Source organism: Falco cherrug, chromosome 12, assembly GCF_023634085.1.
Source record: "Falco cherrug isolate bFalChe1 chromosome 12, bFalChe1.pri, whole genome shotgun sequence".
NCBI classification, from domain to species: Eukaryota; Metazoa; Chordata; class Aves; order Falconiformes; family Falconidae; genus Falco; species Falco cherrug.
This window is the reverse complement of record NC_073708.1, coordinates 25,615,679-25,638,380: the sequence shown is the minus strand read 5'-3', so window position 1 is coordinate 25,638,380 and position 22,702 is coordinate 25,615,679. Positions and strand designations below refer to the sequence as shown.

Here is a 22,702-nt window from a genome sequence, read left to right as displayed (position 1 = left end):
GGCCCCGCGGGGGAGCTGGGTCGCCGCCGGCCCGGCTTTGCCCGAGGTTTAACACTGGCAGAAGAACCACCGAAAGCAGCCCCGAGAACCGGGAGGGTTCGCCTGCGGACGAGAGGGAAGGGAAATGCCGGGTCGCCTTTTTTGGCCAGGGACTCCCAAGCAGCGACTGCAACAGCTAATTATTTTCCTTTCAGTGCTCGGTTATTGCTGGTGTCCTCCCCGCCTCCCCCCCAATAAATAAATAAAACCCTCCTTTAGGCAGCGAGGCGTGAAAAATGATCCTCGCTGAACGCTTAAAAATAATGTCCCGTGAAGATCGGGGCTGTGGAGCCAGCCAGCCCCGTAATTAGGAGCCATTATCCGTCCTGCCTCGCAGAGGCGAGATTCCACGTTAACCCCCCGAGCCGAGCCCGGCCAGAGGCTCCTGGCCCCAGAAGAGCCCCCGAGCCCTTCCCCGCCGTCCCCCGGAGCCGGTTCCCGGGGGGTCTCCGCCGACACCCCACACACACCACCACCCACGCCAAGCGAAGCAGATATTTGCGGGTGGCGTGAGTTTGACCGGGGCACGGAAAGAGCTCGGGTGCTTGAGGGGAATTTAGGGGATGGGAAAAACCTAAAGTTAGAGACGCTTGGGGATTTCCCCCGTACACACACCCCTCAAAAAAAAAAAAAAAAAAAAAAAAAGGAACCCAGCGGCGCCGGCGCCCGCAGCCCCCCGCAGGCCCGGGGGAGCCGAGCCCAGCCCGGCCGGCAGCGGGCGGCCCTTCCCGCGGGGTGTACCGCGGCTCCCGGGTAATGGGGGGCAATCCCCCCGCTCCCAAGTCACCTCAGCTTCAATCCCGGCCGGCGACCGCGGCTTAAAAAACCCGCAATGACTCCGCAAGGCAAAAGAAAGGGAACGGAGCCGAGGAAAGGTGACTCAGCCCCAGAAACCCCCTAGCCCCCTCCCCTGAGCGTGTGGGGGAAGGGGTCTCTCCGGGAAAACACCGCTTCCCTGCGGAGAGGACCCCCCTCCACCCCTCCAAACCCGGAGACCACCAACTTGGAGAACCCCCTGCCCCCAGCGGGGGCTGCAGGGGTGAGACGCGCTCCCTCATCCCCACGGCCCCGGCTGCTGCTACCCGCTCCCGGCACCCCTGGCTGATTTCTCCCCCACACTTCGCAAACAAACACCACCCCACCCCACCCCCCAATATTTTAAATCGCTACTTTATAAGAAAATAACTCGTCCTGTCCGTCCCGTCCCCCCCCCTCCAGACACACAACCACCACCCAGCCTGGCTGCACATCGCTTTCTTCCTTCGGATCCCGTCTCCTCAAAGCAGGCTCGGTTATTAAAGGAGGCTGAACAAAGATAGCCCCGAGAGCAGCTATCAGCGCATTTTAACTTCATCAAAGACTTCGGGGGAGAGGGAGAGGAGGGGTCTGGCACCTTCTAGTAATGAGCTTGTCAGGAACACCCCTGCCAGAGCAATTGAACAATTTGCACACAAGCAAAAGAAAAGGAGCGGGGAGGGAGGGAAGAAGGGGAAATGCTACAAAAGCCCCTTCAATTTCCAACCATGTGCTTGGCAATCTGGAAAATAGATTCATTGGCCTCCTCTTTTCTCCCATGTCGAGTCTTGTAGCCCCTTTTGTAGGAGCTGGACATGAAAGGGAGACAACCAAGTGCCGGACACGAAGATCGCTTTTCAAAAGCAAATGTGTGTGAAGGCGAGATGTGAGACCGCTCGCTGCGGGGAGGCGGCACGTTCAGGAACAACATCAACAAACTGCGCGGAGGTTCGAGGTGGCACAGACAGGGGCAGAGGAGGGGGGAATAAAAAAAAGGGGGGGCGGGGGGAGAGAAAAGAAAGGCCGACACACACACCCCTCCCCCGGCGCACACCGCCCGGCTCCTGCCCCAGCCCCGGCGGGCCCCGCACAAAGCCCCGCTCGCCCGGGGACCGGCTCCGTCCCCGGCTCCCTGCCTCGTACGTCTCAGCTTTTTTCTTTTTCTCCTTCTCCTCCAGCCGGCTGCAGGGGCAGAAAGGCCTCGATTCTTTAGATCAGGGACCCTGCCAACAAACAAACCAAAGAGCCACGTTTGGTCCCTGAAATAAATTTGGGGGGAGGGGGGGAGTTTGGAGGAGAAGGGAGCGCTTAAAGATGTTTATTTACTTTGTAAGTTGTTGCAAAATTTCGGCGGAGATCAAGTTTCATTCGGTCATTCAAATGCTGCAGGCCCAAGGGGGACGTGTGTGCGGGGGGGGGGGGGGGGGGGAACCCTCCAACTTATTTTCTCATGTGTCAACTTTTCCAAACAAAATAAAAGAAGGCGGAGGGGTGGAGTGGGGGGAAGAGAAGGGAGAATCTTTCTCCCGGCCCCCACCTCCCTCTCCCTGGAAACAGGCAGAGGGTTTTTTGGGGGGCCGCACACCAAAAAGCAAACAAAGAATAATAATAATAATTTAAAAATATTAACAAAAAAAATAGTAATTCCGGGGGGGTCCTTTCCCTTGCCGGCCCGTGGACCCAAAGCGGGCCCCCCCCCCTCGCTCGGCCGGTTTGCCAGCCGCCGCCGGCGGGGGGGCGGCGCGGAGCAGCCCCGCGCAGGCTGCGCGCCCGGCCGCGGAGGGGAGGGCGCAGCCCCGTGGGCCCCGGGCGGCGAAGCTCCGCGGCCGGCCGAGCGCCGCCAGCCCCGTGGTGGGTGGCAGCCACTCGCTTCCCCGAGGCCCGAGCGGGGCTCACGGCTCTCAGCGTGACAAAGGACATCGCAAAGAACGATTTGGATTATTATGATTTTTTTTTTAACCAGGTCACAAACATTTATTAATTTACACCAACGGTGGACAAAATTCTGTTGCCTTTTCCACATCAAATTATTCACAGATTCTCTCAATAAAATAGATATGACGGATGCACAACCAGTGAAGAGTTAACTGGACTCCGCTCATTAGCTCCCGAATAATCTATATACAAATAATTACCAATACACCAAAAAACCCACGCACGGAGGGGGTGGGAAAACGGGGATAAAAAAAAAAATAGTAAGGGAATTCTCCAAAGTTCCTGGCGGATCGAATTTTCTTTTAAACGTGCATTTGAATGTCTCATTGAAAAAAAAAAAAAAAAAAGAAAAGAAAAAAAGAAAAAGGAAAAAAAATAAACCGCAGTCCTGAGTTTCACCGACTTTTCTTCTTCTTCAAAATAAAGAAACCCTAAACAGTGCCTTTTAAAACCAAACCCGAAGCTTCAAAGAAACTAAAAATAAGATCGAACCGTTAAAACATTTTCTTTGAGAGCAAGGGAGAGACAGACACACATGGTAAAAGCGCCCGGGAGAGAGATTTGCAGGGACGCAAAAGGGCTCGCTGCGACCGGGGGGGCTGCAGCTCCCCTGGTCACTTCCCAAGGCGATTTGGAGGACCCCGGCGGAAAACCCGCACCTCTCAAAGGAAACATTTCCGACCCTAAGACTGTTCCTTTCTTAACTCCCCCCCCCCCGCCCCTCACCCCCCGCAAGACGTTGCGTGTTCAACCAGCCCAGGTCCCAGCTTCTGTTACGGCCACTTTATAAATACGCTTTGGCCCTTGCGGGATGAATTCGTGTTATTCTTTCCCCCCTCCCGCCCTTCCGATTTATTTTTTTTTTCTCCCGAGCAAACAGATCTGGATGCCACAGAGCCTGGAAATAAAGTAAAAATTAAGAAGAAAAAAAAAGAAGAGAGAGAGGAAATATTTCCTACCTTAAGACACAACAGGAGGTGATGGGGGGACGGGGAGAGGGAAGGGGAGCAGTTTCGGAGGAGGGGGGAGAGCTGGGAAGGGGCCGTTTGCTTCGCGACTCTCCCCCCCCCCCCCCCCCCCCCCCCAGCACACTTTAAAAATGACAGCTGCTCAGAGTTGTGATTTTACTGGAAAAGTTCTGGGCCGGCTGCAGGAGCGGCTCGTGTGCCAGGCTGACCTGGGGCTGTGCCGGGGCCAAGGCGGGGCTGAGCACGGCCAGGACCTGCGCCGGGGGGCCCGCCTGGCCGGCGGGGTAGGGCGCGGCGGGCGCGGCGCTGGGGTTGGTGCTGGGCGGCGGGGGCACGGCCCCCCCGATGATGTTGTCTATGGAAAAAGAGGGCCGGGAGGGGTGGTTGGTGCTGCCGCCGCCGCCGCCGGCGGGCGTGGGGTCCGGCTTGAGGGTCTGGAGGAGGGCGGCGGGCAGGGCGGTGGGGCTCAGCTGGGGGTGGTAGAAGGACTTCCTGCAGTTCAGCTCACCGCCCAGGAAGGAGGGCAGCCCCGAGGCGGCGGAGAAGACGGAGGCGGCGGCGGGAGGCGGCGGAGCCGGTAACGGGCAGTGCGGCGCCGGGAAGGGGAAGGCACCCGCGGCGCCGCCGCCTCCGCCGCCGGGGTGGTGGTGGTGGTGGTGGGGGGGGTAGCCCTGGAGCTGCAGGCCGTAGTTGTAGCCGTAGGGTCCGTAGGCGAAGCCGGGCAGGAAGGCGGCGGGGTCGGTGGCCCCGGCCCGCAGCAGCAGCTCGGGGTGCGGCGGGTGCAGCTGCTGCTGCCGCTTGAAGCGCTTCCTCCGGCGCAGGAAGCTCCCGTTGTCGAACATGTCGGCGGACTCGGGGTCCAGCGTCCAGTAGTTGCCCTTGCCCGGGTTGCCGGGCTCCCGGGGGATCTTGACGAAGCAGTCGTTGAGGGAGAGGTTGTGGCGGATGCTGTTCTGCCAGGCGGGGAACTTCTCCCGGTAGTAGGGGAAGCGCCCGCTGATGAACTCGCAGATCTCGCTCAGCGTCAGCCGCTTCTTGGGGCTCTGTAGGATGGCCATGGTGATGAGGGCGATGTAGGAGTAGGGCGGCTTCACCAGCGGGTTCTTCCCCCCCCGCGCCGCCGCCGCCGCCGCCGCCCGCGGGCGCCTTCTCCCCGGGCGCGGCGCCGCGGGCGCACGCCGGCTCCGAGCCGCCGGCGGGGGAGAGCCGCTCCGGGGACCCCCCCATGCGCGCCTTGGCGGCCCCGCTCCGCCGCAGGGCGAGCCCCAACGGATCGCCGCCGTCCTCCTCGTCCTCCTCGTCGTCGTCCTCCTCCTCCTCGTCCTCGCTGTACTTGCCCCCATCCTGGGGCGGGCCCACCACGTCGATATCCGCGTCCTCCACCTCGGAGAGCGGCTCTTCCTCCGGGGAGCGCTCGGACATGATCCCGCAGCCGCCGCCGCCGCTGCTGCCCAAAGTCATTGTTGTGCGGCCGGGGCGGCCGGGGCCGGGCTCCCCCCCCCCACCTAGCGGCGGCTCCCGGGATGGGCCCGGGGCCGTGCCGGAGGGCTGCGGCCGCCGCTGGGACTCCGCGCCCCGGCGCCGCCGCTCCGCGCCCCGCTCGCCGCCGCCGCTGCTGGCGGGGCCGCGGCGGGACTGCGGGGTGGTGGCTGCGGAGGGAGGGGCGGCGGAGGGGGCGCGGGGCGGGGGCGGAGGGACGGGACGCCCGGAGGCTGGGCAGGGAGCTTGCAAGAAGCGATAATAAATAATAGTAATAATGATAATAAAAGGAGAGAGAGAGAAAAGGGGGGGAAAAAAACGGGGGGGAGGAAAAAAATATAGCGGGGGGTGCGGCGGCTCCTTGGCTGGGCTGGGGGGAGAGAGGGAGGGAGGGAGGGAGGGAGGGAGGGGGAGGGAGGGGCGGGGGAAGAGGGAGGGGGGAGGGCAGAAGTTGGGAAGGCGGCTCCCCCCTCCCCACCCCCCCCGAGCTGGGACCCGGTGGAAACGCTCCCACTCTGCGCCTCCTGCCAGCGCTCCCCAGGCCTTTATACGGCCGCCCCGGCATCACGTGGCGCCCGCCGCAGCCCCCGCGGGGCACGGCGAGGGGCTACTCGGCCCGGCCCGGGTCCCCGGGGACGCGGCCCCCGCCCCCGGCGGGGATGCTTTCGAGGAAAGGCGCTGCCCGCTCCCCCGGCGCTCGGATGCCCCCGGCTACGCCTGGAGCCCGTTGCTGCGGGAGGGGGCGGCAGCGCTGGATAACACCCCTCCTCCGCCCCAAGCGTCCCGCGGTGCCGGTGGCTCGAAGAGCCCAATTCCTGCGGGATGCGACGACCGCCTCTCTCTGCCCGGGGGCCGCGGAGGGTCCTGTCTCCCCCCCCTGGGGGCTGCGCACCCCGGGGCTAGGGGCTGAGCTGCCGCCCTCGCCGGCGGGGACCCTCACTCCGCCAGGGCCTAGCCCTTGGCACCCTTGAGGGGTCGTGTGAATCTGGGAATCCCCGCTCCCCTTCTCCACGCACTCACGTCACCGACACGTCACCGAGCCCGGAGCACCCTGCCTGGAAACTCACCTCCCCCGAGGGCTCCCGCGGGCCCGCACCCGCGGAAAGGATGCTGCCGCCCGGCAGGTGCGGGAGGCGAGGAACAACGCTCTGGCAAGCCTCCCCCCACGCGAGAAATAACCAAAGCGAAGGCTACGCGTGTCCGCAGGGTGCTAGGACAGCACCCGAGTCCCACATACCCGCCCAACGGGGCTGGCCCGGCCGGGTACCACTTTCTGATGTGGCCCACCCGCAGCCCGGCCAGGCCCCGAGCACCCTCTGGGACAGGGAACCTCCTCCGGCCTCGGTCCCTGCTGTCCACCGCTCTCTTGCCATTGGTCCCCTCGAGGTGCAGCATCCCCCGACGGCTGGCAGGGAGGAGATGCTGGGCAGCGGGCACCCACCTTGCCGCTGGCTGCAGCCGAAGCGGGAGGATTTCCCTGTAACCAGAAGCACCCCAGGCCCCCCGGAGCCACGGCGGTGTCCCCGCGGGTGGCAGAGCCCGCTGCCCCGCCTGCGGCTGCCCCTTCCCAGGGCAAGGCCGGGACGGCCACCCCGGCGCAGGACGGGGGACACGGCCACGGCTGCAGCCGCCAGCCCCACGCCCCGTGGGTGGCTGTGGCAGCCGGTTGTCCCTGTGCCTGCCGCGGACACGCCGAGCCACACTCGCACGGGTGGGGTTTTTTTTTCCTGTTAGAGGCTCTGCAGATAGCCTCTTTCCCGGGGGAGGATGCTTGGGGAGGGAGGAAGGGGAAGGTTTCCTCCAAGGGGATGCCAGGGGGAGATCTACCCTCCACCACCACCCACCCCCCCCCCCCACACACACACACCAGGGCAGCGTTCAGCAGTGTGAGAATCCGCGGTGATGAATTGCCAGTCGCTGCCGTTAACAGGTGCGAGCATTTGGTGATAAAATCTCCAGCACTAATACCGGGGAGCCGGGCCAAACAGCTGCGCGGCCCCGCTTCCAAATGCCGGTCACAATTACTCAAGCCCTAACGACTCGGTGCACAGGCTCGCCGAGCTCGGGGGGACCCCGAGAAGCGGGCAGGAACGGGCAGGAGCGGGCAGGAGCGGACGGCGCTTCGCCTGCGCGTCTGCGGCTGAAGCGGCTGTCACGGAGCCGGAGCCTCTGCGCGGGTTCGGTCGCATCCTCCTTCCTCGCCGCCAACGCTGCGATCGGGGAGGATTTCTCGACATGAGGGGGAAAAATAGACATGCTGAGGGTTGTTCGGGAAGGTGGGAAGTCTATCCCGCGGGCGTGTGTCAGGGCTGGGGGAGCTTTCCTGAGCCCTTTCACTTTTATACTCCTCCGATGCCAATAACCTGCGTTTGCAACACATAACGCTTACCTCCCTCTCATATGTGTGTATATATATATTCTGCTATATATATTTATATTCATATATTTTTCTATTTTTTTTCATATATAATATTAGCTAACACGGATAAATGCTTCGGAGACGCCGCATCTTTCCTACCGACTTTGTTTAAACTCTCCGTTCATCAGCCCCGCGGAAAGGCGATGGGAAGAACAAATGGAAGAGAGCGGGGAGGGGAAAGACCCGAGCCGCTTTCCATTTTTATTAAGTAAAATAATAGTTATGCCTCCCCTACATAAACGAAAGTGTCATAAAAAATTCCGAAGCAGCTGCCAGAGATTTCGACCACACACACAACGGGGCGATTGAATTTCCACTTGGTGCATTTCATGGCAGCGAGGAACGGCCGGGAGCTGCGCCTTGTGCCTGTGCAGGGCGGCGAAGGGGAGGGCAGGGGGGCAGCCAAGTGCCGCGCTGCGAGCGGCCGAGGGCAACGGGCACGGCCGGGGGATGCTCCGCGCCCCTCCGCGCCCCCGCGGAGCCCGGCCGCAGGACGGCTGCCTCCCTATCGCCCTGCCTGGAGGCTGATCCCGTACGGCTCCAAGTGAAACAGATGTGGGTGTCTGCTGCCCGGACCCCCCCCCGGCCCCGGCCCCGGCCCCGGCTGCCGGCTCTCCCCCTGCCTGGAAGGGCGGGCAGCCCGCCGGAGAAGTCCCGGCAACGGGGGCTCCGGTGGAGCCGTTGGCCGCTGTACTCGTGGGCATCGGGACCCCCGACGAGCCCGGAAATGTGGAGGGAGGAGGCGAGAAGGGTCGATCTGAGGCGCCTGGCTGTTGATGGGATGCGGCTGGTGCCTCGTCCCGCTCCGCCCGGACCTCCCCCTTCAGCATCGCGCATCCAGAGCCGCCGCAGCTCGAGAAACATAGTGTCCCGATCAGCCACCATCGACACGGTTCCTGCCTCGTGCAAGGCAAAATACCGTCCCCGTTTAAGTCGGGAACGACCCAAAAGGAAACAACAGTGAGTGAGTCCCTGTCCCTGCATCTACGAGCGGCTCCTGTGCGCCCAGCCAGTATTAGCCTCGGCTTGGCCATGCACGACCGGCTGCAGAAACAAATCAAAACGAGAAAAAGTACCTCAACTACACCCGTCCAGAAATGATTTAGAAAAGGGAAACCCTGAAGTGAAACAAACCCGGCGGTGGGGTCCCGCACGCGTGTGCGCACCGACGTGCTGCCGGCAGCCACGCGCGGAGCGAGCGCTGAGTTATGATCCCGGGTTTGTGCGCCGGGGTGAGAACTGATGCGGTCTCCCGAAAGAGAAACTCTATCGATCTATCCGAAAAGATTGCCTTGTCATCGTCCCACTGTTCCCAGGCGTGCAGGGCTAGGAGGGAAGCATTTTTCCTTGGGCGGATTTAAAATTTTTCTGCTCTCCTCTCTGAAGCATTCCCTTACAAGCAGCCTCCCTTCCCATCTCCCGTTTTAACCCGACTCTGCTTTACATTTCACGTTCAATTCCGGTATCAAACGTGCGAGGGGCTGAGAGCTGGCGGGGTGGGGAAGAGTCTCCAAAAAGTGTCAAAATTAGGGGCGGAGGGGGGAGAAGGCCATCAACAGATCAGGATTTTTTTTTTTTTCCTCCTCCTTTAAACTGACTTTGTCTGTCCTGCCTGCCTTGATGAGGCGTTTGGTCCAGGGGTGTTGGGTCGGCGTTTTGATGCCCTGCAAATGGCTTTAGCAGGTGGATCCCCGGCCGAGGTTTCCCCCCCCCCGGGTCTCCCGGTGCCCCCGCCCGGGCAGCTCCGTGGGAGCGGGTGGGAGCCCCTGCAAGCTGCCAAACGGCAACAACCACCAGGCATTATTTTTTTTCCACCGGGAAAAGCTCATTCCCCCGCTTGTCTGCCGAGACCGCTATCTGCCATTATTTGGGGGGGTGCAGGAGAGGGCGGGGACACCAACCCCGGAGCACCGCGGGGTGCGATCGCTGCTTCTGCCGTGGCACTGACCATGTCCTCGCCTAAGGGAGGTGGTCCTGGCCGGAGCATCCCCCGGCGCTGGGGTTTACCGGGGGCAAAGCCCGCATCGGGCCCTGCAGCATTTCCCTGCGCTGCCTTGGGCAGTGCGGGGGGTTCAGCTCCAGCCCCGCCCACGTTGCTCCCAGATCCTTCCAGATGATCTGTTGGTTTTGCGATACATAATCGTTCTTGTTTCCTTTGCCAGGCAGCATCTAAATTCGTTTATTCTTATGAGAACTGCATCGACATGTCCCCCAAGGCTCAGTGATGGATTTTTCTGTATTACCTCGTTATCAAGCTTGGCTGACCTCTAACTTCTCTGAAAACATGAACAAGACAGACCTGCTGCTGCCTGGGCTGCCCCAGGGGGCTCTTTTTTCCACTTATGTGATTTCCTTTGATATTATTTCTCTCCTTTCCATATCCAAGGCTCAGACCTTCACTGCTCCCTGCAGTTCAACCTTTTTTCCAGCCCCGTAGCGCCAGCTCCCAGCTTGCAAAGATCAGTTTGCAGCCTGCACACCAAGAGATCCCAGTGCAGGGAGGTAAGTGGGAATGGTGATGCCAGACAGTGGGAGATGCATGGAATTCCCAGTTTGGAAACCACTGGAGCCAAGTGCCTGTATCCATCCCCACAGCACTCAGATGTTGGACAGCTCGTCTGTTGACTTGCATTTTCAATTGCAGGTGTCTCCAAATCCACACCAAAAAAGGCCTGGATTTCAAGGGAGGCTTTTCTCAGGCACCCCATATGCAGGGCTGAACCCCCATGAACCTCTGGAGAACAAGTCTCCCTGTCTTCCCTGCTCTTCAGACAAATGGGAAGCTTCTCTCCCCCCCCCCCCCCCCATACCCACGCATTTATTTAGGTGCTGTCATCTGACTTTAGGACCTTGGTTTTGGACTGGCAGTTCAAAACCTTTGACTGCTGCTCTCTATTCATAACTGATCCCATCCCACATGAATTTGAAGCCCACCAGGCAAGCTCATACACAGCTTAACACTCAACTGATTAACTCTGGCTCAGTATAAGCTTTTTTTTTCATCCTGTTCTTCAGCAGTCTGACATGAAAAGAGATGGATACGCGCGCACACACACACACTTACATGGCTTAGAGGAACACAGTGATTTGGAGCCATAAACCACCAGGTGCACTTTTGAGACTCACCAAAGCCAGCTCTCCTGGTTGCCATAAAAAACACATTAGCCAAAGGCCGATGCATGTGGAAGGCAATTACGCTCTGGCACATGGCAATGTGTATAGAACAGCCTGGTAACTGTGCCTACCACACAAGGAAAAATATCCCTGTGAAAACAAGCCTGCTAAATCACTTCATTCTTCCCTGAATCCCCTGAAAATAAAAGAGAAGATTTTTTTTTTTTTTTGGGGGGGGGGGGAAGATCTATGTGGGAAGGAATCAGATTTTCCAGAAGCGGGTGTACCAGTGCAAGAACCTAAATAAATGGCCAGATTCACGAGGACGTAGGAACTTGTGATGAGGTTTCCAAGTCCAGGTTTTCCATATTAGCTTCTGCTCATGCCAAATGTGCCCGGGAATTCCCTGCTGGTCAGTTCTCTGCATTCAGCTGTTCAGCAGCCTGAGTGCCCACCTCACCAGAAATGCCAGCTGAGGACCCTCAGCTTGGGGGCCAGAAGCAATACAGAGAGAGGGCCTTCAAAGGAGAAAATTACAGAGAAGGTGGAAAATTACTGCAACACAGCTTGACCGGGACAAAAAGTGGTTTACTCCTTTTAATTTTTTTCTGCATGCGGTAAATGCCTGGGGATAGCAGTCTTTGCATCTGTAAGTATCCAGTGATCTCCAGCTGGGCATCAGGTTGGGGTGAATCTGCTGTATCCTTGTGAAAAATCAGCCCTGCACATACATGCTGATACCTACAGATCTGCCTTGCAAACAGGTTCATAGATATGCTTTGCATCTTGTCATCAAATAAGACTATGCTTCAGTCAGCTGGAGACTGGGATGTTGCTACTGCACAGGAATACAGCACTGGGCTCCTTTTCTCTGTTCCCATCTTGGTAAGGAGCTGAATAAACAGAGGGAAAAAGTTTGCAATCCAAAATATGGGGAGGGAGGTGCATGCATGCATGCAGAGAAGCAGGGGCAGAGCCTTAACCCTTAACCCTGTCCTGTTTATCTAGCGAAGAACAGGCAGGTAGAAAAAATGGCAAACCAGGCATCACATAGTCTGGAGCTCAATCTGCATGGGTGGGTGAATCTCAGCTGCTGCCCTGCACGTGTACAGCTGTGGCTGCCGCTTCCTCCACTGCATCTCCACCAGGTCACAGCTTCACCCCCCAGCCCAGCTCCAGCACCTCCACACCCCAGCAGATCCTTCCTTCAGGTTCAGGACCCAAAGTTAGTCCCTGCTTTGCACACTGGGGTACACAGCTCTGGGACATCCCAGGCCGACTTTGTGCCAGCATCAGTGTGCCTGCAAGGGACCATTCTCTATAAAATAGGTGCTCTGCAGTGAGCAGCAGGTAAAAGGGACACACGAGAAACCCGTCCTCAGCATCTCCTGACCAGTGTGAACTTCTCCTGCCCCTTTCTTTAAATCACCAGAAGAAACCGCTGCCCCAAGCTTCACAGATGCAAGAGAGGGAAAGCCTATCAACACACAGATTAAAATTAATCCAGCCACTCTAGGGGTGTTGAAGCTTCACGTACACACACATCCCCCCTTCTTTCACTTACTGCAGGTGAGCCTCTGCTTATTCTTGCTGGGAAGAGGAAGCTGCATCACTCAGATGGAAGAAACAACACCAAAGACTGCTGGAGGAAAGGCTGGTGTTTCACATCTGGCTTTATGTTACTTGGAAAAACCTGATTTCTGCAGGATGGATACTCAGCATCACCCAGCTAACTCGATCCCACCGATGCCCATTATGAAATGCCTTTTTCTTATTACCACTTTCCAGGCTTTTATATAGTCTACATGTTGAGCATTAAAATTATGTTATAAGAGATTGTGAGGTATTTGAATTAGTTATCTGCTCCCTGAAAATACATTGCTGGGGTCCTGCGGGGGAAGCAGATGGGTGGGCTTCCATCCCAGTGCAGAGATAAGCATGCCATCTAGAGGAAATCCCCTTCACTGCCAGGCCCGGCAGCTGAAAATTATCCAATAAAGCATAATTAACCTCTGGCTTCAGAGAAAATCCTCTGTCTGTGCCCTGCTGCTCTGGGCTGCTGCACAGGCATGTCACAGGCCAGTGACGCACCAAGGCACTGGGGCAGCTTGCGAAGGTCCCAAGTGCTTCAGGGCCATCCTAGCCCGTGCTGGCACATGCTGACCTGTCCCTTTCCCATAGGTGATGTCAACTGCCCAGCCCCCACCCTGGTACGGATGCTGTGGTTGGGTATAAAGGAGAAGAAGACAGTGTAGGTGTTTCCATAGCCCATGGTCTCTACCATGTCTGTCTCTGGGAAAGGTAAGGAGGCTGCACATATTGCAGGATAAGAAGGCTGTATATATCGTGAAATGCCCTTGAGTGCTGCTAGCAGCAGTCCTGGACCTATGGGTGCCACTGCCCGAGCCATAGGTGAGGGCCCAGGTGCATGAACAGAGGCAGTGGCAGGGTCACCTTCTCCACCAGCAGCTCCCACCCTGTGGAGCACAGCCCTGAAGAACCCCTGTGGAGCTGATACGGATGTGCAGAGTAGAGCCCAGCAGTGGGGCTGGGGGTCTGGCCTCCTGTGGGGCAGATCCACATGTCCACTCATTTTTTCTAAGGAAAACTTCCCTTCCTGGCTGACTTCCCAGGCTGGACTGCTCTCATACACTGCTGCTATCATGGGCACCCTCATCCAAACTTCTAGGCATGGTTGTAAGTCTGGGACATGCGATGTGGGAGCATGTGGGACAGCAGGTACCGTAAGTCTCGTACCCTCCTGTAGTCAGAGTCAGCCCACTGAAACCCTCAGGATCTGTATCCCACACCTTCCACTTTTTCTCTTTTTACCGCTACCAGTAAATAGCACACTTGCAGTCACCAACACAAGACTGTTGTCCCACTAATAAAAACAAACTCCTTCAGCCCTAAAGATAATTGAAAAACAGTGGTCTAGGTCCAAGCAGAGGGACAAGTGCTACTGCCCAGCAGGTAGCTGCCTTGTAAAAACAGGAAGGCTTGCAAAAGGAAAAACTTCAGAGATGGAGAAAGAGCAGGGAAGATCTCACATGAGAGAAACCTTATTCTACAGAAAAAGCAGGTGCATGCTTAAGCAAAGAACATTTGGAGAGGAGCTGCTATTGCATTGATTTGCTCATATTCTGCAGGACTTTTTTTAATCTTTTCTTCGCTTTTTTAAAATGAAGATTATTCCTGCTTTTCTCACCATTTCAGAACCCCTCCAGGGTGCTCCTATTTGGTGCTCCCAGGCAAGGCTGAACCCAGCAACACCCGCAGCACCTTTTTGTTTTTATCAGTGATCTTATTTCCATTTTGCACCCTCCTCACCTTCTTCTCCCCAACACCTGTGGGGCCTGACTCCTAACCCATGTCTCGGAGATGCTGCTCTCACCATCCACGCGGTTGTTGTTCCCCCTGCTCCATGGCAGGGAGGGAAGGCACAGATATCCCTGTAGCTCATCGCAGGCGCTTGCCACTCACATGGAGTGAAAGGCTTCGTGGCATCACCCAAGGAGTCTGTGTGCTTTATAGGTCTCTTATTTCCTGTCATTACCAAGAAGAGCCTAGCTGTAATAAAAATCTGGGCTCCGATCCTACAAACACTTATGCCTGAGCTTAATTCTAAGCACGTGAGCCGTCAAAGGGGACTATTCATGTGCTTAAAATTTAAGCATGTGCTTAAGCGTCTGTAGGCCTGGAGTCTGTCAGAGCGGGGATTTGTGCCTTAAGCCCATATTCTGGGTCATTATCCTTTTCATGTCTTCTCTGGCATCTCAGAAGATGCTTCAAAGGGGAATTTTCAAGTTCTTCAATAAACTTTGCCTTCCCGAGCAGCCTGGATTCTTGCCTATTCTGTGGGGCAATTCTCTTCTGTTGCCTCCCCTCCCCCTGTTAGCGATAATCCTGTGCTATTTCATGCTTGGCCAGACAATTAAGCCCTCTTGCTGCTTGGCTCTGTCTTTGTTATGTATAATTGTTCCAAATAATTAGCCACTATTGCATGCTATTCTGAAACTACTTTGTATTGCAATTATACTTAGAGGGTGAGCATCAGCTCGGGGAGAATCCAAGCAGCAGACAGCCTGGAAAGAAAGGGCTTCGAGCTGGGGGACGATGGATACGCGCTTAAACCAACACTGTGGAAAACCTAACAATAAGTAACCAGCGAGGAGTAAATGTTGCTTGGAGAAGGTCTGCGGCTGGTGGGGTCTGGGCGGCAGAGCTGAGGGCGGGCTGCAGGGCCTTGGTCAGGGTGTCACCTGGCTGCCACCTCGTGGGTGCTGGCTACAGTGCAGGAGGCAAAACCATACTGTCACTTCCACGGTGACTTGGAGGGAGCATCTTAGCCAAAGGGCCAGTTTTGTCATCTCTGTACAATGCAGGGAACCCGCAGCTGTGCTGGGACGTGTTTGGGGTCTGGCAGGGAAACGTTCCCTAATCGTGCCTTTGGAATGGCAAAACTCGTGCTTTCTTGAGCGTAAAGACTCCAAATAATGAGATCAGTTCAGCAGCCTCCTGTTTTCCCAGCAGCAAACACATTTCTTTTGTGGACAAGTACTGGAAGGGACGCTCAGAGAAGTTACAGCTCCATCTAAGCATCTTTTTGAAACCAAAAATAATGTGGCACAGCAGAGCCCCCCTAGCATTACCCAGTCTCTTGCCTTTCAAGCACAGAACATCTGAAAAGGATGTAACCAAGACCTGAGTTGGCCTGACCTGCAGTGGTGAATTAAGTCCTCTGCTGAAGATCTGCTGGGCAAAAACCCAGGATGGCCAGCGACAGTGTGTTTAGACAGTTCTGTGCTTTTTGAGATCCATTTTCTCCAGCCAGGTTAGGACACTTGAAGACTCCTGAAAATGGATCTACAGGCTGGGTTTGGCTCCCCACACTCAGTTAGCCGAAGGAGTTTTAAAACAGAGTAGAGATGTGTGTGGTACAGATGGAAAGCATCCAAAATGTCTGAGGCAGCTGGGCCCATTCTCTGCAGATGTGGATCTTCCTTTGACTCAGCAGAGCCAACACAAATGGAAAACGAACTTTTCCCAAGCATGTACGTAAGTGGATGAGGTACATCCTTCCTGCGTGCAGCACCCTGAGATGCCATGAGCCAGGGCTGCTTGTTGGCATTGGATGGCACAGCTGATTCAATGCATGCATAAACCCAACTGTTGCAGTGTAACCACTTCAGCAGTCCCACTACAAAAACCATTAAATGAATGGACCTTGGATGCTCTCCCAAGAGCTGTTACGCTGCCAATGCTCAGCCTCTGCCACTTTGCTGCCTAACCACAGCCTTGCTTCTTAGGTGCTGTAAGTCAGGCCAGCTCCCAGCTCTGCCATTCACGTACACCTCACAGCACCTTTCAAACACAGTCAGGCTGCCAACAAGGCTCACCATCGGTCTGTCTCTGTCTGCCTGTCCGCGCCCCGCCCCCCGCTTTGATCAAGGGCCCAGATTCTTGCTGTGCTTCCACTTGATTCCCTGTTTTCACTCTAGGGAGAAGAGCTGCAGGGGGACAGGAGCACCATCAGCCCTGCATCTTGTCCTCAGCGATGGTCTGCAGCAGATGCTTAGGAAAAGGGTAAAAGAGGGTATAGCCAGAGAAATCCTCTCCGAAATCTTCCCACAGCCAGTAACTGGCGTTTTAGGAATTTTGCAGCCTGAGGGTTGCATCCAGCCCACTGTGTTTAATACCGACCCTCCCTGAACGAGCCTGACGCTGTTGGCATCTCGGCCGGTCCCCACGCCTGCGCCACGTCCTGCCCCCGGCGGCCGGGATGCTGCGGTGTGAGCCCCGCCGGGTCCCCGGGCCCGTGGCGGGGGCCGGGAGCGGCTTCCCAGGGCTATCCACTGGAGGTCAGTGTTGGCCTGAGCACGGCAGCTGTCACCCCAGCTGTCACCCCCGGCCACCGCGCCCTGGCCCCCCCCGCGGGGCGTTACACCCGGGGGGTGAAGTGCCGGAGGGCAGGGCAGCGTTGCTTGGCTCCGTTCAAACACGGCGGCTCCATCACCTGCTCCTGCCCGAATATGAAGGATCCCAATATAAAGGACCCAAATATAACGTAGCTGGGGTGGTGACAGAGCCCCGACACCCTGAGATGTAGCTCAGAGCTTGGGCAGTGCTGACTCCCAGATGCTAATTTTTTAAAAAATTCACTATCAGGTGGCAAAGCCAATCTCAGCTGGTCCCACTGTACCCACTGCCCACCTCCCCATTGCCAGCTGACTTTACTGACTCAATCTTGACCTCAGAAAGACACCACTGACTGTCTTCAAGCCTTCAAGCTTTGCAAAGAGCAAAGCACTGTGTAGAATAAAAGCTGGTTATGGTGTAAGATTTCCAACGCTGGGACTGCCAGTAGGCAGCTGGCAGCATCCAGGCAAAATCTAACACTACCAGAGGGACTGACAAGTTCTTCAGGAAATGTACTTTGGCTAAAATTTCAGCTAATGCTATGTTTGTTTGCACCACAATGGAAAACACTATTTATAGCTTGGGAATATCAGCTGGAAAGAGCATTTCTTACAGCTTGTTTTAACCTGTTGGGGAAGAAGCACAGAGGTGGGACAAGCACAAAACATGCAAAACGCTGTCATATGCAGACAAAAGTGGCAGCTTGGTTGGTCCTCCCTGGGCAGCCACTATTTCCCAGAGAAAAATAAGCATCTTTTCCAAGGTGGCAGTTCATTTTGGTTATTTGTTTCTGAACGTGCAGCCTGAGCGATCTGAATTCAGTCTGATTTGCAAAGGACCATTCCCGGAGCAGTCAGACCGTCTTGGCGATAGGCCAGATCACCACCCATATCTCTTTGGTGCTCAGGATTAAGTCCAGCCCCCTCTGCCTTTCACGGGTTTGAGACTGGGCTCTCCCCACCGTGGGATGTCCAGAGCACCCCTTGCCATCACCCTGAAGGATGATGTTCATTCCACAGCCTCAGAGAGCAAAGAAAGTTCTGCCCCTGGCTTTTGTGTGACCAAGATTGAGATAGTTATGACTGTCATTACTTAATATTCCCTAAACTCCCTAAATAAAGAAGGGAGGATTTCAAAGGAGACTTGGTTTCACAACTGAAATCTGGGTGATAATTACTCCTGTTTCATTCAAATCCCTCTTATTCACTAAACAGGGACATCCAAAAGACACTAAAACAGATGAAGGGCTCAGGTATAAACTTTACAAAGCTTAAAACTACTCTGTCCCAGCAAGGTTCATCCTTTACATGACATTTTAATCCTACTCATTTGCTAGATTCACCCTAACTGTAAACAAAGCTTTGAAATGAAATCTTAAAAGCCTGGTTGCGATACATTAAGTTAACCAAGAAGACACTCTTAAGGCATTACTTTAATGACAATCACAATAGAAGTTGCCAGAGGTTTATATGTGTGAGGATTATTATCTAGAGAAAAAAGAAGAAAAGGGGACTGTTCCCCATGCTTTCCAGCTTGCTTGGCAGCGTGAGGCCGGTGGTGAGGGTGGTTTATCGCTGCTTGCAGAGGGCTCTGGGCTGGGGCTGTCTGGCAGACAGGGAGATACAGGGCCCTGGGAGGGCGTGCAACAAAACACTGCACACCAGGATTTGTCCCGACACACCAGGATGGGGTTGCCCGCTCTCTCCGAGCCAGGTTTTCAGGGATCCATTCCACTTTGGTGACTCTTGCTTCATGACAGAGCCCCTTGGCTGAAGAGACCTACCTCTTACACAGACACAAGGGCTGGGTCTCCTGCAGCTGCCCCCCACCCAGACATCTGGAGTTGGGTGCTGCTTTCCAGAGAGCCCCGTGACAGGAGGGCATAGGTGGCTGGGGGACAGGAGCAAGCCACAGCCCAGCCCTTCAGACACCCCAAGCCCCACTGGCTCCACCAGCACTTGAGTTAACACCCAGAAACACCAGGAACTTGGAAAGCCCTTTCAAGTTCTGGCTCCCAGCTCCTGCAGGGCTCCAGGGTGGCTGGGGAGGAGCAGGCTCAGCCTAGTCTGAGATGTCCTGGCTCAGCCACCTCTTCCTGGTGCATCCCACCCAGGCAGAACCACAGCATCTCCTGCCCACCTCCTCCACCCAACGCTGTTTTCCTTTCATTCCGGGACTTGGTTCTTCCCTACCTCAGCAACCCTCCTGCTCATGGTGCAAACCCAGCAGAGTCCCAGCCTGGCACCCACTGATGCTGGAGGGAAGGTGGCAGACCCAGAGTTTTTGGTGCATCTCTGGCTCTGACCCCCTGGATACTTAGGCAAGCCTTGAAAAGTGCTTTTGCTTACAAAACATTACAGGGTCAGGTCCTGGGAATGACTGAAAGCTGTGACAAGCATCCTTTCTACCGACTGTCCTTGCAAGTAATTATTTCAGCATCCCCCCAGTTCATCTATGCAGACAGTATATTACAGACAGGAATGGCACTTTGCAAACTTTAGTTAGAAGATCTCTGCCTATAGGTATCTTCTGTAGAGAGCCAGAGCATTTTAAAGCATAAGTTTTTTCACAATGTCCTTTCTGAGCAGGGCTATCGCTAAGGGAAAAGCACAGAAGCTGCTGCTGGGACTAGTGTGAAAGCTGAAAATCTGAAGCTGGAGGGACCAGAAAGGATGCTCAAAGCCCAGCAGCTCAGCAAAGGCAGCAGACCAGAGCTAGGCCAGTTTTTAGAGATAGATAAAGCCCCGATTTTAAGGAGGCCAAGAGGAAAGAAGCATTTTCTTCCCTCCCCTCTCATACCAACCCCACTCTCAGTTTCTATGGAGCACACAGGATGAAAGAATGAAAAGCCACAAGCTCCCAAGCTGTGGGCAAAAGCTGACTCCTTGGGTACCTGCCTTATACCCAGCTTTTGGTTATGACCAGCAGCTGGGGAATGAGATGCTCAGTTTTGCACCAAATCTCAACTGACATCCAACTCTTCCTTAAGCAGAGGAAAGGTGCAACAGGAACTAGGAGAAACTGCTCTGCTTCAGAGGACACACTCAAAAAACAGGAGAGAAATCCTATCTTGTCACTTTTACCTGGAGGATGTTTAAATTAAAAGCTAAATCCGGGGCTGGGGAATTCTGCCTTCAGACCTGGTGAGACGCTCTGGCTGGCAGTCCTGTAAATAAAGAGCAGCAGCCTGGCCAGTGAACAGGATGGAATTTTAATGGATTTTGTTGCTAGAAAGAAAAGCTACGATTTCCTAATCTGATGTGCTAAATCTGAATTTCACCTGCAAGGGATTCCGAGAAGAGAAGACACATTCCCTGCTGTGCAAATGGAAACCTTCTAGTCTAGTAAGAGCTGTGTGGACAAACCTTGCAGGTGATGGAGAGCTTATTTCAGCTTTGCATAGGTCAGCATTGGTTAGTTACCATTCACTTTTTAAAAAAACTTAATAAAATAGACAGCTTTAGAAAGTGTCACTAAAAATGTAAGACATGGCAGTGTCACACAGCAACACAAGTCTGTCTCCCACCAGTTACAAGACTGATAATTTCTTCTCGCCAAGGTCTGGCCAGAGCCAGAGGAACAGCAGCACTGCACATGTTGGAAGGAAAAGCTTTATTTTAAAAAAGTCCTTTCTAACAATAAAAGTTATTTTTAAAAATAGTAAAAAGAAGTAGGCAGGGTGGTTGGAGTTTTTTTTCCTACAGGGGAAGGAAATGATAAACATCTTAAATATTCTTTTAAAATCCAGTGAATTGGTTTAGCGTTTGTTGTTGGAGTTTTTTTGATAACTTTCATTCCAGTTACATAGAAGGCACCCAGGGAAGAGAGGAGAAAGCTCATTTGTGAGACAATTCCTGCATGTTACACCACATACCCATCTCCTGGTTGTGCACCGCCTCACCCCGTGGGGGATGCCCTGCCACAGAGGGCATCCCTGGGGTCGGGCTGTGTGGAATGGACATACCCCAGGTGCAGCAAGCCCTGCCAGGCAGATGCAGCCAGAGAGCACCTTCTCCAGGAGAGGATGGAGCAGAAAATAGCTAACCTTGCCTCCAGTTAAAAATAAGCTGAGAAAGAGAGGAGTTAGGTCACCCCGCAGGTGTGTGTCTGAACACAGCCAGAGGCCGGGGACCCCCGACACCACCCCAGTCAATTCCCACAGCGGGGAGAAGTCCGTGTGTCCATAAATGTTCATGGGAGCCTGGGGGTGTCCAGCCAAGCCCCCCTGGCCCCATCACATGTACCGCTCCAGGCCGGCGGGGAAATTGGGCTGCCTCATGTAGGCATTGCTGGAGCCAAACTGGCCGAGGGGTGATGTGGAGAGCCCCAGGAGCTGCTCACCGTGCTCAGCGCAGGCAGGGGGCCGCATGGCCGGCAGGGCCAGTCTGTTGGGAGCCCCGTAGAGCTGTGGGCTGCCGGGTGAGTAGCTGCCCTGTGCCACGGGCAGGTGCGGGGGTGAGGTGGCGTAGGGGTAAGCCAGGGTGTTGGGGCCAGCTCGGCCCAGCAAGCCAGGGCTTACGGGCTGCGCCTGGAAGCAGGGAGGCTCGGAGCTACCAGCGGAGCAGGAGGGAGCCAGCTCGGCCCCAGGCAAGCCCAGCGATGGGTGGCCCAGCTCAGCGGGCGGCGAGGGCTGCAGGGCCTGCTGCCCGCTGATGAGGCTGTCGATGCTGAACATCCTGGGATGCTGTGTTGGCGGTGCTGCCCCAGCTGCATAGGGGTGGAAGACGGTGCTGGAAAGCTGGGGGCCATAACCAGGCGAGCAGAGGGCATTGGGGTAGGGTGCTGTTGGTGCTGCGGGGCGGCCGGCGGGCGGGGGCGTGAAGGCGCTGGAGTTTTGCATGTAGCCGGGGTAGGTGGTGATGTCGGTGCGCTTGAAGCGCTTCCTCCGGCGCAGGAAGCTCCCGTTGTCGAACATGTCCTCTGCGGCCGGGTCCAGCGTCCAGTAGTTGCCCTTGCCGGGATGGCCGGGCTCCCGGGGGATCTTGACGAAGCAGTCGTTGAGGGTGAGGTTGTGGCGGATGCTGTTCTGCCACTTCTTGGGGTTCTCCCGGTAGAAGGGGAAGCGCTCGGTGATGAACTTGTAGATGCCCCCCAAGGTGAGCTTCCTCTCGGCCGCGTTGGCGATGGCCATGGCGATGAGGGCGATGTAGGAGTAGGGGGGTTTGCCCCGCTGCACCGGCCGCTTCCTCCGGCGGCCCCCGGCGGGGGGCGGCGGCTCCTCGGGGGGCGGCGGCGGGGGAGGGGGGCTGCCCCCACCGCCCCGCGGCTCCGGCTTCACCGGCGGCGCCTGGCCGGCGGGCGGAGACCCCCGGGGTGGCCCGGGGGAGCCGGGGCTGGCCGCGGCAGCGGGGCTGGGCGCCGGCAGCGTGCACATGCCTCGCAGGCAGGGGAAGCCGGCCGCGTTCATATACAGCCCTCGCCTTCCTCCTCCTCGGAGGATGGGGCGGGGGGGCGGCGGGAGAAAGACCCCCCCGGAGGGGAGGGGAAGGGGGGAGAGGGAGGGGAAGGGGAGGGGGGCAGGCGCCGCCGCAGCTCCCGGCGATGGGGAGCTCGGTCCCGAGCCGCTTTGCAATATATAGGGCGGCCGCCCCCCCGGAGGGGCGTGCGGGGCCCAGCCCGCCCCAGCCCCTCTCCCCCGGCGGGAGGGGGAAGGCCCCTGGGGAGGGGTCCTGTCTCCCACGCTAAATCCCCCAGCCTCTGCCCAGGGCTCCATTCCGCAGCCATGCCCCCGAGCGGTCCCTCCCCCGGGGGTCCCGGGTGCCAGCGCGGCGGCCGGCTCCGCTGCCGGCCCTTCCCCGCGGGCCCGGCTTGCTCTTGAGCTGGTGTTTCCTCCCGGGAGAGAAACCGAACAAAACGAGCCCCGGCGGCCGGACCGGGGCGGCTTTGGTGCCGCAGCCGGCCCCAGCAGCAGCACAGGTAACCTCCCGCCGGGACCCCCCCTCGGCTGCATTTCGTTGGCTTTTTTCCCCTGGAAAAAGCGCTCACAAGCGGCCCCAGACGCAGCGGCGGCAAAGCCGGGCGTTTCTCCTGAAAA

The 22,702-nt window shown here is 56.8% G+C and overlaps 2 protein-coding genes across 2 annotated transcripts; both read right to left on the bottom strand.

Moving 5' to 3' along the window:
• Nucleotides 1–3,696: 3,696 nt before the first annotated feature.
• On the bottom strand, nt 3,697–5,440 carry FOXD2 (forkhead box D2). Its single transcript, XM_055724906.1, is given in 4 exon segments — nt 3,697–4,351; nt 4,353–4,396; nt 4,399–4,849; nt 4,851–5,440. Coding segments are annotated over 4 exon segments (1,332 nt in total). The 5' UTR covers nt 5,199–5,440; the 3' UTR covers nt 3,697–3,862.
• Nucleotides 5,441–20,902: 15,462 nt separating this feature from the next.
• Nucleotides 20,903–22,075, bottom strand: FOXE3 (forkhead box E3). The gene has a single exon (XM_005440401.4). It carries the CDS (start codon nt 22,073–22,075, stop codon nt 20,903–20,905), a length of 1,173 nt encoding a protein of 390 aa, XP_005440458.4.
• Between the last annotated feature and the right edge of the window lie 627 nt (nt 22,076–22,702).

Coding starts and splice junctions, on each gene's coding strand:
- FOXE3 (XM_005440401.4), bottom strand. CDS start 22,075: ATGAACGCGGCCGGCTTCCCCTGCCTGCGAGGCATGTGCACGCTGCCG.